At 37.8% G+C, this 17029-nt stretch overlaps 1 protein-coding gene across 7 annotated transcripts in view; it reads right to left on the reverse strand.

Moving 5' to 3' along the window:
- INVS (inversin) overlaps positions 1-17029 on the reverse strand; it is a 156367-nt gene that overhangs the window by 54499 nt on the left and 84839 nt on the right. For 5 of the 7 annotated variants that reach the window (XM_082468568.1, XM_082468566.1, XM_082468565.1 and 2 more), the window contains exons 8-11: positions 13212-13383; positions 8063-8218; positions 7070-7299; positions 3130-3236 (exon numbers count right to left, since the gene is read on the reverse strand). In XM_082468568.1, coding sequence (XP_082324694.1) covers positions 3130-3236; positions 7070-7299; positions 8063-8218; positions 13212-13383 — 665 coding nt within the window. The remainder of the gene's footprint in view (positions 1-3129; positions 3237-7069; positions 7300-8062; positions 8219-13211; positions 13384-17029) is intronic. The other 2 variants (XM_082468569.1, XM_082468571.1) reach the window with 1 other exon arrangement.

The raw sequence follows: 17029 nt of genomic DNA on the forward strand, positions 1-17029 counted from the left end.
AAAAATAGCAGTCAGGCAGTAAACACTGTTATAGAATACATCCTTATCTTTCCCTTTTGTTTTTTCAGGATTTCAAAGGCAGAAACCTTCAGCACCCTCACATATCTGTTTTAATGTCAAAACCTCAGGCTTGAGGATTTCACTTGGCTTTCCAGTTTCCTTAAATGTCCAAATGCCTAAATCTTCAAGTCTTTTTTTGTTTTGCAATTGTCATTTGACTATAATAGAGACAGTGAGTTCTTTATATAATTGTTACCAAGTCCAAGCTCGCTCTGCTTGCCGCACGGCAGGGCAATGAATCGGAGACAAGGTGTTGAGGCAAGGAATACTTTATTTGGAAAGCCGGCAGACTGAGAAGATGGCAGACTAGTGTCTCTGCAAAACCATCTTATCTGGGTCTGGATGCCAGTTTCTTTTACAGAATCAGAGAGGAAGAGGCAGTGAGGAAGTAAAATAAAAGGGCAACCAGTCTTGCAAAACATCTCCTGGAATGGCCAGCCTCGGTGAGGGCATGTGTTGGTTTCTTTTTTCTTGCAGCCATGCATAGATGGGCAGCGTTCCCTGAGGCAGGCCATTATGTATGATTATAGTAACAAAAGGAACGAAAAGCAAAGGTTAAAGTCAAAGAAACAGATCCAATGTGGAGTCCGATTTAGCTCTTTCCTGTTACATATCACTTCCAAAGTAAGGCATACTAATCTGCTTTATCTAAGTCTGCACATGGTCTAAGAATTCCACATAAGTTTCTAAGGCTGGTATGAAGCAGGGTGATGTTACTAGGAGCCTGAAAACACCGATTTGACAACTCAACAGTTATTTACTGAGCATCTACTTCATGAAAGGCACTGTGAGCAATACAGAGATGACCATGATCTTCAGGAGTTCTCCATTAATAGGGAAGACAGATTACATAAAATCATAAAATAATGTGAAATGTGCCAAGTGCTGTAAAGATTCACAGTGTAGGGAGAACACAGTTTGGGACACACGAATGTGGGACAGAACAATCTTCTTAGACGAGACTGCATTTGAACAGGGGAATGACATGATTAACAATTATATTAGCGATATGATTTAGAAAGGCTACTTTGGAAGGTGACGAATTGAAGGAGGGAAAGATCAAAAGAAGGAAAACAAGTAAGGCACTGCGATAATCCCAGAAAGAGTCAAAGAGGGCAAGATCTAGACAATGGTGCTGGTAATGAAGTGGAGAGGACAGTGTGAACCAAGGAGGGGTGCTGAGTCTGAAATAGAGATTGAGAACTCACCAGCACCCAAGTGAGTGCAGAAGCCTCGGTGGTTGGTCAGGTCACCAAAGGAGATAGGCTGAGAGAAGAGATCCAGTCCTTGAAGACTGTTTATATTTAAAAAATAAAAAATGGAACAGAAGCCACAGAAATGGAGAAGGCGCATGATTAGAAGAGAATTGGGGGACTTCCCTGGTCGTGCAGTGGTTAAGAATCCACCTGCCAATGCAGGGGACACAGGTTCAAGCCCTGGTCCGGGAAGATCCCACATGCTGTGGAGCAACTAAGCCCGTGTGCCACAACTACTGAGCCTGCGCTCTAGAGCCCACGAGCCACAACTACTGAGCCCGTGTGCCACAACTACTGAAGCCCCTGTGCTCTGGGGCCCACGTGCTGCAACTACTGAAGCCCGCGCGCCTAGAGCCTGTGCTCTGCAACAAGAGAAGCCACCACAATGAGAAGCCCGCACACTGCAACGAAGAGTAGCCCCCACTCGCCACAACTAGAGAAAAGCCCACGCACAGCAACGAAGACCCAAAGCAGCCAAAAATAAATAAATAAATAAATAATAATAATAATAAAAGAAGAGAACTGGAGAAATTCCTGGGCGTTCCAGTGATTAGGACTCTGTGCTTCTACTGCAGGGTTTGATCCCTGGTCGGGGATCCCGCAAACTGTGAGGCACGGCCAAAATAAATAAATAAATAAAATAAAAGAAGAAAATATACTGTCACAGAAGCTTAGAGAAGATATAGGCTCAATAAGGTAAAGAAGAGGAGGCAATAGAAAGGAGATAAAGAAAGGCCAGTGAGGGTGGGCAGAGAAGACATCATGAAGACATCATGTAATTTATCAACTAGGAATTTGTCAGTGACCATTCAGACACAGATTTCAGTCTAAATGTGATGATGAAGAAATGGAGGCAGGGAAGACAGTGTGAGAGAAGGCAAAGAAGACAAACTTCAGAAGAAAGAGAACTGGAAAATAACAGATGGAGGTATAACTAATGGGGAAAGGTTCTGAAAGAAGTGGGAAAGATGAAGGCCCCATGTTTCCTCCGAGACAGCGCAGGCCTAGAGAAAGCCTCTTTCCTACAGAGTTTCCCATCTCCTGATAGAAAGAGCTGGTGGTGACCAAGAGTGCGGGGATGGTGTCACTGCAGGGCCATTTTAGTGACAGCACCCATGAACAATGAAAACTAAAGCACAGACCTGGGGTGGGGGCACTCAGGTATGGAAATCTGATTACCATCTTATTCGTTACCTACAAATTACTAGAATCTTCCTAGATCCAAGACCATCAAGAATCTCTCTTGCTTAGACTTCACACTATGTCTAGTCCCTTTTATTGGGCTTGGGTTCTTGGACAACAACTCCAGCCTAAATCTGTGGATCTCATATTATTCAAGAAATCTGTATTTAAATTAAAATCCCGAACTTTCATCTCAGTTTCTCCTTATTTTTTCATGCTGCATGGTGGCACCTCTGTCCACTAACTGATAATATCCTCTTCATCAAGAGAAACTTCTTGAATATATAACACATTCCACTGGCCTAACCGAATTCCTAGTCCTGGTCAGTCAGGACTCCCCTGACTTGATGCTACTAGCCAAAAGCCAGAAGCCCTAATTTCTTCATCTGGAAAATGTGAGCTTGCCCTAGATAATATCTAAAGTTCTGAATAGCTTTAAAATCCCATGATTCTAAATCAACACTGCATGGAACTTTTGTTCTTTTCTTCTGGTTCAGGATTTCTTAGTGTAGTGTTTCCTTATGAATATACTTATTATTTCTGAATCAATATCTAAACTTGAGATTTTTTAAAAATATGGCAGAAAGGATGTGAGATGAACAACAATATATTCCTTTTATCAATGGCTTACCTCTCTTCATTGTTTTCCATCTGATTAGGGAAAGCAGCAAAGTCTAGTAGTAATTTAATGGCATCAAGGTATCCATTGTTACAGGACCAGTGCAAAGCTGTCCTTCCCTACAAGCATAAAGAAAAATCAAGTACATCTGGTGTTGGTATTTTTGGACACATAGTTATTTATGATGACTCAAATATATAAACACTTCTCTCAAATTGCTTAATTACAAAAAGAGAAAATATTAAGTATACAGTGAAGAAAATGGACTGTATCTTAACCAAATGATCAAAATTAATACTATGTTAAGAGGCATCACATGTCTCCAGAAGTGATACCCTGAGAAGAATTCAATATCACTTATGCAATATTCCAACCCAAAACGTAAAACTTGACTCTAATTATGATGAATCATTAGGCAAACTCAAATTGAGTGAAATTCTATAAAATAAATTGCCTGTATTCTTAAAACATTTCAATGTCATGAAAGATAAAAAAGGCTTGAAGCATTGTTAGAGATAAAAAGGAATACTTCATAGTGTTAAAGGAGTCAAAGAGGAAGCTATCACAATCCTAAATCTATATGCACGTAATAGCACAGCTTCTAAATATACAGGATTAAAATTGACAAAATTGAAAGGGGAGATAGTCATATCCATAATCACAGTGGGAGATTTTAACCCATCTTTACAATAGTTGATAGAACAAATAGATAAAAAAGCAGTAAAGACATAGAAGGCATGAACAATACAATGTAAAATTTGAACTAAGTGATATGTATATAAAACATTGCATCGAACAATGACAAAATTAGTACCCTTTTCAAGTGTACATAGAACATTTATCAAAATCAACGATGTGTGGGGACATAAAGAAAGCCTCAAAAGCTTTTGAAAGATTAAAATAGTTTAGAGTATGTTGTTTAACTACAGTAAAATTTAAGCTACAAATCAGTGCGGTAGGTAGAATAAGGAACTCCCTTGCAAAGATGTCTACATCCTAATCTCTGGAATCTGTAACTATGTCATATTAAATGGAAAGGGGGAATTAAGGTTGTAGATGGAATTAAGGTTACTAATCAGGTCACTCTGAGTTGTGGAGATTATCCTGGATTATCCAGGTGGGCCCAATATAACCACAAGGGTCCTTATAAGTAAGTGACAGAGAGAGGCAGAAGGTGAATGTCAGAGTGATGTAGCGTGAGCGAGACTCAGCCAGTCACTGCTAGCTGTGAGGAATGCAGCCATAAGCCACAGAATGTGGGCAGCATCTAGAAGTTGGAAAAGTCAAGGAAGCAGATTCTCTCCTAGACCCTCCAAAGAGAATGAAGTCCTGCCAACACCTTGGTTTTTAGGACATTTTGGACTTCTGACTTCCAGAACAGTAAGATAATAAATTTGTGTTGTTCTAAGACACTAAAAGTTTCTGGTAATTTGTTATAGCAGCAATAGGAAACCAATATAATCAATAACAAAAAGATAATGAGAAAATGCCCAACTGCCTGGAAATTAAACAATACACTTCTAAATAATCTATGGGTCAAATAATAAATCAAAATGGAAATCAGAGAGTGTTTGAGTTGAATGATAGTGATCGTACAATTTATCCAAATTTGTAAGATGCAGCTAAAGCATGCTTAGAATAAGAAACATGCTTAAATACATATATTGAAAAAAAATATTGAAAAAAATCAATGATTTAAACTTTCATCAAAAGAATCTTTTAAAAAATATTAAATCAAATCTGATGGAAGTAGATGGCAGGAAATAATAAAGATAAGAGTAAATACCAATGAAATAGTGAAAAACATAAAATATAGAGAATAAAAAAAGACTGGAGTCCTTTGAAGAGATGAATAAGTAAGACTGAAATTTTTTAAAAAAAGGAAAAGAGAAAACATGTATCACCAATGTATGGAATGAATAAGAGGAAATCATTACAGGTCTTACAGACATAAAATAGAAAAGAGAATGTTATGATGAACTCTGTGTGAATACATTTGACATTTTTAATAAAATGGATAAGTTTCTCAAAAAAATGCAACTTACCAAAGCTGAACGGAAAATGATTAGAAAATCTGAATTGTCTTTTAATTATTAATGAAGCTGAATCAGTTATTAACAACCTTTGCACAAAGAAAACCCCTAGACCAGATGACTTCAACAGGGAATTCTTCCAAACATTTAAGGAAGAATTTAACACAATCTTACACAAATTCTTTAGGAGAATAAGAAAAGAGGGACTACTCCCTAACTCTTTTTATAAGGTCAATGTAACCTTGCTACCAAAACCTGACAATACAAGAAAGGAAAATTATAGGTCATCTCTCTCATGAACATAAATGCAAAAATCTTATAATATTAGCAAACAAAAATCCATCAATACATATATTTCAAAAATATATCATACGTAGGACAATGTAATCAATGTAATTCACCACATTAATAGCAAAGAGTAGAGAAAATAACATAATCATGTTGATAGATGCAGATACAGTATCTGATGAAAATTAAACAGGTAGTTGTGATTTAGAAGAACCCTTAGCAACCAAAAATATAAGAGAACCTATAGCAAACATCATATTCAATGGTGAAATAGTTAAAGCTTTCCCCTGAGAAGCCAGAATGACTTAAGGATATCAGCTATCACCAGTTCTATTCAACATTGCATTGGCGGTCCTAGCTAGTTCAATAAGGCAAGACAAAGAAATGAAAGTCATAAGAATTGGAAAGAAAGAAATAAAAATGTTATTGTTCACAGATAGCATGATTGTTTATTTGGATAGTCCAAAACAATACACATGAAAACTAACAGAAGTGGGAAGTAACTTACATAAGTAATATAAGTAATATACTACTTATGTATGAACTTGTAAAAAAAATGTAAAAGGTACAACAAAGTATAAAAGATGCATTTCTAATAACATTGGTATAGGGACCATATTTTACACATTTTTCATTATGTTACTTTCACATATAGTAACAATCTTGATAAATACTTGTTCAATGAATTAATAGGGAATATATTTTCTGACTTGGAAAACATAATATGCTAGTATTTTTAAAGAGTTAAAGTAAGTAAACTAGCAAAATATGTCAATATTGGCTAAATTGAGAGAAATCAATACACTGCTACATAGCTGAGGGAAGCATAGATTAACCTGCATGTTTTAATAATTGGTGTGACAGTATATATCAGAGCCTAGTCACATTCATATACCATTCATTACTTTGATTCAAAAATCTCACTTACGTGAAATTATTCTAAGAGAATAACACAAAGGAAGAAGTTAAATGCACAAAGATGATTAATGCAACATGTTCTATAAATAATGAAAAAGTATCCAGCAATAGTAAGTTACTGATTTAATTCTAAAGTCTAGGTTACAGGCATAGCTTGGACCTGACTCCCCCCAATACTCCCACCACTGTTGTCACTTTGGGGTAATTATTTAAGCTCCATGAGCTTCAATTTCCTCCTCTGTAAAATGGGGATGATAATAGTAACTACTTTATAGACTTGCTGTGAGGAGTGAATGAGTTATTTAACAGAAAGCTCTTAGAACTTTGGAATATTAAGCATCCATGATTATGAAAAAAACTATATACCGATTGAAAAAGTACTGGTGATAATTTTGAGGGAGCAAAACAAAATGTGGTTTGTAAAATCATATGATATATATATTTATATACCTATATACATATGCCATGTATATATATTTTATAAAAGTTATCAAACCATTCCCGTTCTATATGATGACTTTGTTAAATTATATACGGATATATAGGCAAGGACTAGGAGAGAACATGGACAAATACAAATCACTTTCAATTAACAGATTTGTGAGTGATCTCTTCACTTGGTAAATTGTTGTCTTCCTTAACTTTAGTTAACAAAGAAGCAATGCTCCAAACACTCTGGAGCAGACAATATAAAAAAGACCTAGAATTTCTACCTCTTTGTCTTGAATGTTAGGGTCTGCGTTATTTTCCATGAGCACGGTCATGCAGTTGATATATCCCCCATATGCAGCGCACTGCAGTGGGGTTCTTCCTGCATAATCCTGCACATTTGGGTTGATCTTATTTTCTATCAATATCTGGCAGACATCAGCATTTCCTCCCAGCGCTGCCCAGTGTAGAAGAGAATGTCCATCTTGGTCGACTAGATCTACCCTTGCTCCACCTGAAAAAGCAAAAATATAATGAAAATGTCTAATACAGAGAGCATTTATCAAAAAGAAGTTTAAAAAATATAACAACAGTCCTTTAAACGCTTTACTCTTAGCAAAAAGCTTTCATGTATATCATCTACTTCAGATTTTTACAATAAGCCTGTGAGCTGGTCAGGGTAGGCCTCCTTCCCCTTTTACATAAGGTGAAACTGAGGATCAGGCAGGTGCAGTGACTTTTCACAAATCGAACAGCTACTAACAGGTGGAGCTAGCAGTGAACCTTGAGTTTCCTGATGCCAGGCTCTTCCCTCCATCCTCCTACCCAGGCAGCTCTCTGCCATGTAAAGCTATATTTCAAAAGGCAAATGCAGGGGCTTCCCTGGTGGTGCAGTGGTTGAGAATCCGCCTGCCAATGCAGGGGACACGGGTTTGAGCCCTGGTCTGGGAAGATCCCACATGCCGCGGAGCAACTAAGCCTGTGCGCCACAACTACTGAGCCTGCGCTCTAGAGCCTGCGAGCCACAACTAGTGAAGCCCATGCGCCTAGAGCCTGTGCTCTGCAACAAGAGAAGCCACTGCAATGAGAAGCTTGTGCACCACAACAAAGAGTAGCCCCCGCTCGCCACAACTAGAGAAAGCCTGCGCGCAGCAAAGAAGACCCAACGCAGCCATAAATAAATAAATAAATAAAATAAATCTATTAAAAAAAAAAGGTGAATGCAAGAAATCCTACCTTTTGAGAGTGACTTGTTAGGAGCACTCTTAATAACTAACCTTTGATGAGTGTCTGAATCACATCTTTGTGTCCCATCTCACAGGCTCGGAAAAGTGGAGTATGTTTCATGACATCAGTAGCATCTACTTGAGCATTATTTTCCAATAATAACTTCACGGTGCTGACATGGCCAGAAAGGGCAGCAGCATGTAAAGCTAAAAAGGGAGCGAAAGAAAGTGAAGAACTTCCAAATAACAGTTTTACCTTTTTATTATCCTTACTATGTGTCTTCTTCACTTTTGATTTTCTCATCATTTTGGCTAAATGCAATTTAATCTTCAGGATTCTCTATTTTTTAACTTTTATAGATTTCTATCTTCCTTTCTATTCATATGTATTACTCACACTTTTCCCCTTTCCTTCTACCTTTCTCATCTCACTGTTTTCTTCCTTTCCATCCTGTTGGTCTGAAATGGTCTCCTCTTCTCAGTTACTAGTTTATTATCTTTTCCTCTTTCTAAGAGGGTAAGAGAACAAAAAATGACAAAGAGAAATGATTTAAATGATTCAGGCAATTCTGCCCACAACCCACTCAATTAGTATATGTCCCTGAGGGGTTGTGTGACGGGACCTTCAATCTACTGTTCCTTCAGTTGGTTACCTGTGCTATTCCTGCAGTTGGTCTGTGAACCCACATGGTACTGAGAGTATGTGTATCTTACTGCACTGAGTGCATTTTTCATACAACATGACTCCAAATGCAAGCCAGCTATTTCCTCAGGGCCCAATTTCAAAAACAGCAATTCATTTCAAGACTGGAGAAAAAAGTGAGATGGAATGTAGTCTCCTCTCTGGTAAGGGGTTTGAAAGAGTAACTTTGACTATGTGTGAGTTTCATGTTACGCTGATCCCTGCCTACATTATACCACTCTAGTGCTTATGTCATCACTCTTTAGATTACTCTTTAAATTCTATTTAATTCATCACTCTCTAAATTCTGAACTTTTCAGGATAACTGTCTAGAGGCCTGGGCCAATTCTTTCTAAGGATTATGGCTCTATACTGCCTAGGATAACGTTTCTTTCATAAAGTGTGATCCATGGACCAAACCTGGGATGCCTATGAAATGCAGATTCCTGGGGATTTGTTGAGAAGCTATTGCGGACTGGGTACTAATATAATGCTGGGAATTCAGCAGGGAACAAGACAGCTAAGGTTATATTCTCATAGAGGAAGCAAAACAAAACAAGACAAAAACACCGAATTAATAACATTTAAGTATTAGATGGTGATGGATGGTATAGTTAAAGAAGTAAAAAGTATTTTGATATATAGAGTGACTGGGGGATTACTTTTGATTGGTGGTTAGGGAAAGCCTTGCTAAGGCGCTGACATTTAAGTTGAGAGTAAATCATAAAAAAGAGACAGCAAAGCAGAGATCTCAAGGGAGAGTAGTCTGGGCAAAGAGAACAATGAGTACAGGGATAGGAATGAATCTATATGTTTAAGGAAGGCAAAGAAGCTGCAGCACAGTGAGTGAGAATGAGGTAAGTCAGAAAGGCAGAAAAGGCCAGATCATAAATGGCCATACAGGTCAGAGTGATGGAAGACACTGAAGGTCTTTACGTAGGTGAGTGATATTTGATTTATGCTTTCAACAGATCACTCTAGCTGTTTTGAGAATGCATTATAGTAAATTAGAGTGTAAGCAGGGAGACCAGTTAACACTAGCGCAGTTGACTGGGTGAAAACAGCGGTGGCTTGAACTAGGGTGACAGGAATGGAGATGGAGAGAAGCAGAAAGATTTAGAATATATTTTGGAGGTGGAGTCAACAGGACTTGTTGACAGGGTTTGATGTAGGATCTCTATATAGTCTGGGAACACCCCTAGTAATTCTCATGCATACTTGAGTTTGAAAAGCCTGACCTAAATGGCTGAATGTTAGTTTGGCCTAGACAAGATTCAGATGGGTGTGAGAGACTTCAAAAATCTGAAGTGTGTCATATGGAAGACAACGCAGAGTGGAACATTCAGTTTGACAAATTTTGGCTCAGTATAAGGAAGCGCACCCTAATAGAGTGAGATTAAGATGCAAGTAATGGGTTCTCTATATTGGAGCTGTTCAAACAGAGGCTGAAAGACACTGGGGAGAATGTTATAAGGCAAATTAAGGCATGATGTATCTGTCAGAGTTCTGTGATTTTCACATTTAAGAGCATAAGAATGCTTTTTTTTTTTCTCCCAGATGAAATTTTATACAACATTCAACATATAAAACAGTTAAGAGTTGAGTGGTTCTGCCTAAAGTAGGGGTAGAGGGTTACCCACTTAAGCATTTATCCCTCAGCAACATTTCAGGTACCTCTATAGGAACGTGTTGTTCTGAAGAACATGGTTTGGAAACCCCTGGACTAGATTTAATTTTAAGGTACTTTTTAATTCTGAAATTCTACAATTATGTAATGTGGCTTCAAGTATGCAACAGATACTCTTCAGACAAATATCAATGTCAAATTTTTAAAAAACAGACAAAATTTCAATTAAGCATAAGATAGAATTAATGATCTTATTAAAGGAAATTCCCCATTTCTGAGTATTTTCATTTATTTTAAAACAATCTTAGACTACTACTGCTGCTCCCTCTTTGAAAAAGTACCACAAGTTTACCTAGGAGCTTTAAAAATTATTTTCAATAACTTTCTGTTATGGAAAATTTCCAACACATTCAAAAGTAAAGGCGATAATAGTCCAGTGAACTCAATATTGTCGTCACCCAGATTCAACAATTATGTGTTGGCTAATCTTGTTCCACCTAACTGCTATCCATGCCCCCACTTCTGATTTTTTGAAGAAAATTCTAGAGTCATATGCTTCCGTTTGTGAATATTTTAGTATGTCTGAAAGACAAGGATTCTTTTTTTAAACACAACCACTGTATCAGTCAGAGTATCTCTCAGATACCCTAGATAGAATTCAATATGAAGAACTGCTACCTTTGTACTGAAGAGCTGAAAAAGCAAAAAGGGAACACTAAGGTATCACAGAGGCAGTAAATGCAGAAAACGGCTAGCAATTCTAAGACTGAGGAAACAGAAAGAAGAGGACGGAATTATTACAACTTTAAACGCTCGCAAGAGGCACCCGGCAGAGCTGACGCTCGGACCTCAGAGGAGGGCTTTGCTTGGCTGTTGCTGGTGTCTCTCAGGAGGGTGCTCTTTGGCCGCTACCGTGAGTGCTGGAAAAACTGCAAAGGGAAATTAACTGTTGCCACTGGAACAAGCTCTCAGTGCTCTGTTGTGTGACACTCACTAGGGTAATGCTGACAGGAACGGGAAACAAAAACAAGAATAGGAAGCAAACAGGAAGACGCACTCCCATGCTCCTCTTCCAGCTTTCCAGTCTCCCTGTACTGCCCCCTGTGGGCTGACTCCCCTGCTGGCAAAGAGGGAATGTGGTTTGCAGAACCCCAGCCCCAGCCGTGCAAAGAAAAGATAGGCCCATTTTCATACCTAAAAAATATTAACAAAAGTTTTGTAATATCAAATATCCAGATAGTGTTCACATTTTCCTGAGAGCTTTATAATTTTTTTTTTTTGTAATTGATTTATTTGAATCAAGATCCAAATAATACCCATATATTGCTATTGATAAGAACTCATTTTTAATTAAGGGAAAACAACTCTGTAGAGGGATGATGGAAAGGAACTCACTTGCATAGAAGAGAAATGTCAGGAAGGTATCTCTGACATATAATAAAATCTCCTTAGGATAAAGAGCCCAGGGAATGAATGAATTTGAGAGGAATTTATGTCTCAACCCCAACCATGATGCACATCAGAAAGGCAGCTTTGGTCGAGAGAATGCAAGTATCCTAGCCCATACTTTATTAAAATACATGAAAAGTTAAACAAAGAGCGATGCTAGTGATAAAGACTGCATATTAATACAAGTCTGACAAAAAAATTAAATATTCAGATCATTTATAAACTCAGTGTCCTATGTGTCTGTACAGTACTCCTTAAGAAGCTTAAGGTCTACTATGAAGCTTTGGTATAGAAATATTCAATACTTTCAAAAGTTAAAGCCTTTATCAAAATTGATATTACCTAAAAACTCTTTTTAAAAAATTAGAAGGTGCGATGGTCTAGGTATAGGGAGGGAGATACGAGGTGTAGCAACTCCATTCCCCTCTGTCCCCCAAGTGCTACATCAATAGTGTCAGTGGTCAAGAAAGATCTTATTCAGGATAACAGGTAGGTGCAAACAGCTCTAGTATGTTTCTACAAATAAGAAAACATAACATTGAGAAGCTCATAGCTGAGGTTTTGTTCTGTTCAGTGTTATTGTGCTGTTGTGTGATTTTTCTTTCTCCTTCTGACTTGCAATTTGGATATACAGGTGTCCCTCGGTATCTGTGGGGGATTGATTCCAGGAGCCTCTATAGATACCAAAATCTGAAGATGCTCAAGACCCTTATATAAGATGGTATAGTAAAGTGAATACAAGTCAGGCTTCCATATCTGCAGATGCAAAACCCTCAGTTACGGAGGGCTGACTGCAGTATATAAGGAAGAGACCTCTAAGGTGACAATGAGTGTTAAAATACTTATACTTCTCTTACTAATCAACACATAGTTAGAGGGCTCTCTTATTAGAAAAAGAGATTAAAGGAAGCACCTAGTACGAGCTTTTGAAGCTTTGAAGCTTCTAGAGCCATGGGAGGTTAACTCTGAAATGGGAGATTCAGGATGCAGCAATGCTGTTCAAAACTGAGAAAAGAGCATATTAAATGAGACTGGTGAGAACACACTTAGATGTGTGCGTTCTCTAAAATGTAATTCTAAATGTTTGAAAATATAGTTAATAATTGCTAGGTATGTATAGTTTTAAAGTGCAGGTTCATTCTTTTTTACACAAAGATATATGTTCAGAAGAGTTCCCGCAATCATGTCTAAGGAGCAACAAGGCTTGTAAATCAAATGCCAAGATTCACTTGGTAGAAACACAGGCTAATTTTAGCCATAATACTTGGAAGAAATAAAGCTGTTGGAGTGATGTCCTGGCAACCTAAACTTAAAAAGTTAAGATGAAAGTCAAACAATATTAGATTAAGAACAATGGTTTCAACTTACTATTTTGCAAAATAGCACCATCTACACTTTGAAGCCTGAATGAAAGCAAACTGAATATGTCTGCCAGTTCTTACCTGTACCTCCATATTTGTCTGCCATGTTAATGTCAATGTCAGATTTTAAACTCAGCATAGTCCTAAGGACGTCATCACTGCCTTTCCCAGCAGCCCACATAAAGGATGTTCTTCCTTCAAGGTCTGAATCATCTTTTACTGAAGGATGTTTTAGAAACACTTTAACTGTTTCCTGTAAGAAAACTTCATTTAAAAATTTGAGACAAGAGAGTGGCATTTTCTATGGTAAGAAAGCCAGTGTTATATGTGACTTCCACTTAGAAGCAAAGTATTTTTTCCTCTACTTTTGAATCAAATGAAATTATCTTTTTATGAATAACGAAATTACAATTTCCATTGAAAGTGACAATCTTCTGTCCTTATACATTGGTTTTAGTTTTCATAGCACTTCAAAAATGTAACCTAACTCCCTCATTCAACATTCTAATAATTGAGAATGATCATCCTCAATTAAGTTTAAAAACTCAACTGCAGAGAAGCCTAATACATTCTCTCACTGTGTGTTTTGTTACTATTTTAAAAAATAGTTAGTGCATTTATCAAATAATTATGGGTAGTTACTGAGAAATGCAGTGTTCAATTCATCTAAACAAATATTTATTCAGCATTTCCTACATTCAAGGTCCTTCCTCTATAGAATCATACAAAAATTAGGACCCTTAATAATTCTAATAGTGTTTAACAATGTTAATCGGGGTTAATATTCATAGCATTTAAAATTGCATCTTTCCTCAAAACTCAGATGCTTACAAGCTTTTAGGAAGATCACAGAAACTTTTGCTTGAATGGAAATAAAATAGTTTCAGAAAAAAACAATTTCTGGAGGCTGTGAGGTGGCCAAAAATGTACAAAATGTTGATGATCAATATTTCAGAGCAAGAAAAAATTTAAGGGCTCATCTCGTCCAGCTCCTCATTTTACAGATGATATTTAAACTCAAGGTCATATAAACATTGGTAGCAGTTAACAGGAGTAGAATGCAGGGTTAAATCACTGCACTCTTTCCACTGTAACACACACTGCTTCTTAGTCTTAAAACTAGACATTGAGCTACTGAGGTATTACAGCTTAGTGCTCCTTAGGATCTAGTGTATGTCCTTATTAAGTAGATTTGAATAAAGAAATAAAATTTTGGGACTTCCCTGGTGGTTAAGAATCCAATGCAGGGGGGCACTTCCCTGGTGGCACAGTGGTTGAGAATCTGCCTGCCAATGCAGGGGGCACGGGTTCGAACCCTGGTCCGGGAAGATCCCACATGCTGCGGAGCAACTAAGCCCGTGAGCCACAACTACTGAGCCCAAGGACCACAACTACTCAAGCCTGCACACCGAGAGCCCATGCTCCGCAACAAGAGAAGACACCGCAATGAGAAGCCCACGCACTTCAACGAAGAGTAACCTCCGCTCGCCGCAACTAGAGAAAGCCCGTGCACAGCAACGAAGACCCAACGCAGCCAAAAATAAATATAAATAAAATAAATAAATTAAAAAAAAAAAAGAATCCAATGCAGGGGACATGGGTTCAATCCCCGGTCCAGGAAGATCGCACATGCTGCGAAGCAACTAAACCCATGCGCCACAACTACTGAGCCTACAATCTAGAGCTTGCGAGCCAGAACTACTGAGCCCACATGCCACAACTACTGAAGCCCGCGCGCTAGAGCCCGTGTCCACAACAAGCCACCGCAATGAGAAGCCCGCGCACTGCAACAAAGGGTAGCCCCCGATCGCTGCAACTAGAGAAAGCCCGTGTGCAGCAATGAAGACCCACCCGATGCAGCCAAAAATAAATAAATAAATAAATTTATTAAAAAAAAGAAATAAACTTTTAAAATGTTGGTGATTTGGGGGGTTTCTTTTAATAATTTGCAAACATTTCTTTGTTGAGTATGTTTTCTTAATGATGAATGTTTGCAAGGGTTTTATGGGACTGTTGTTGTTGTTGATGATGTTTTTTAAAAAGAGAATTACAATCTCTTGTGAATTAATAGAGTCCCAGGAGATCAAGGGATGAAACTGAGCCTATAAAATTTGCATAATTATTAAAAAACTATTTCTGTAATTGGCAGATTGTCTAAAGCAAGTGTTTCTTTGAATAAACATCTGTAATGTTCTAGTATTCTTTCTTACTTGCATTAGCACAGTTACTTAATTACTGGTTTCTGTACATAGGTTAAATTTGGAGTCTAAGACTTGGGTTCAAGATCTTGAGCAAATTTTTTTTTTTTTTTAAATCATAGCAGTGACTTTTTAAAAATTAATTAATTAATTAATTAATTAATTTATGGCTGTATTGGGTCTTCGTTTCTGTGCGAGGGCTTTCTCTAGTTGTGGCAAGCGGGGGCCACTCTTCATCGCGGTGCGCGGGCCTCTCACCATCGCGGCCTCTCTTGTTGCAGAGCACAGGCTCCAGACGCACAGGCTCAGTAATTGTGGCTCACGGGCCCAGCTGCTCCGCGGCATGTGGGATCCTCCCAGACCAGGACTCGAACCTGCGTCCCCTGCATCGGCAGGCAGACTCTCAACCACTGCGCCACCAGGGAAGCCCAAGCAAATCATTTAATCTCTTGGAACCTTGGTTTCTTCATCTGTAAGTAGGGGTAACATGTCCTTTCATAGGCCTATGTTGAAATACGGATTGAATTCTGATTTCCATAGGTTGACTAGACTGGGCCAATTGGATTTCTTATCTATGTGTAATAAGAATGAATTCCTCCTCAAAAACTCTGTATTTTTCTCAGATCTTGGGAGATAATAGAAGATAATGGTTTACCAAAACTTTAGGTGATATATAGAATAGATTTTTAGGAATGCCAAGAAGGGGGATGATTGCTATAGTTGCTCTGGGTACCAGAGAGAAAGAAAAGTGGGAAAATAAGATGTTTTCTCAATCTAAGAATTCAGTGTATTCAACAGTGCATTTGGGGAGGTCAGGAAGATGGAATTATACTATGCTGATGATAACATTCTCATAATTTAATGAAACCAGGTGTTTCACTATGCACTCTCATGTAGAAGGCAGCAAAATCCACTGTGACTGCGTTAATGTGTGCCTCTTTGGATGTGTCTCTAGTTCTTAGTGGCCACTCATACTCAGGAGGCTGAAGCAGCCTAGACATTATCATGTTGCTGGCTGGACTGAGTGACATAATGGATGAGAAAGTACTTTGTAAACTGTAAAGGGTGGCAGGAAGGAACTATTAATAATAGTTAATATCTTTGGATATATCAATAATTCATATTTTTGCTTTCTCAGATGTACAATATACAAAATTATTAGCACAAGTAATAATAGCAATGAATGCTATTTCTTGAATACCTACTCTATGCCAAGTATTACACTAGGCACTGGTCATAAACTTTCTCTAATCCTTACAATAATCCTAAAAGAAAAGGTATAATTATTCTCATTTTACATATGAAGAAACTAAGACTCAGAGAGGTTAAGAACTTATGCAAGGTCATACAGCTAGCAAATGGCACAGTCAGGATTCTAGCCAAGGTCTATCTAGTTCTAAAGCCTTGCCCACTGCCTTCAGGACAATTATAGATTGCCAAACACTAGATTGTCTTTAGTGCCTTACAATTAACAAAAAAGATTAAGTACACTTACAGTAAAGCAAAATGTTACACTGAACAGTTAAAATAAAAATTCTTTAAAACTTCCCATGTGACTAACAACTTTATAAAAATTCAGACTATCACCTGAATCACAGAGTGAACAGTATGAGCAATTGTTAAAAAATAATTGCTACACAAACACACAAATGAGTACAAGTAACAGTGTGAAATCTGAATAAGGTCAGTGGATTATATCAA

Source organism: Balaenoptera physalus (assembly GCF_965194825.1).
Source record: "Balaenoptera physalus genome assembly, chromosome: 7".
Taxonomy (NCBI): Eukaryota; Metazoa; Chordata; class Mammalia; order Artiodactyla; family Balaenopteridae; genus Balaenoptera; species Balaenoptera physalus.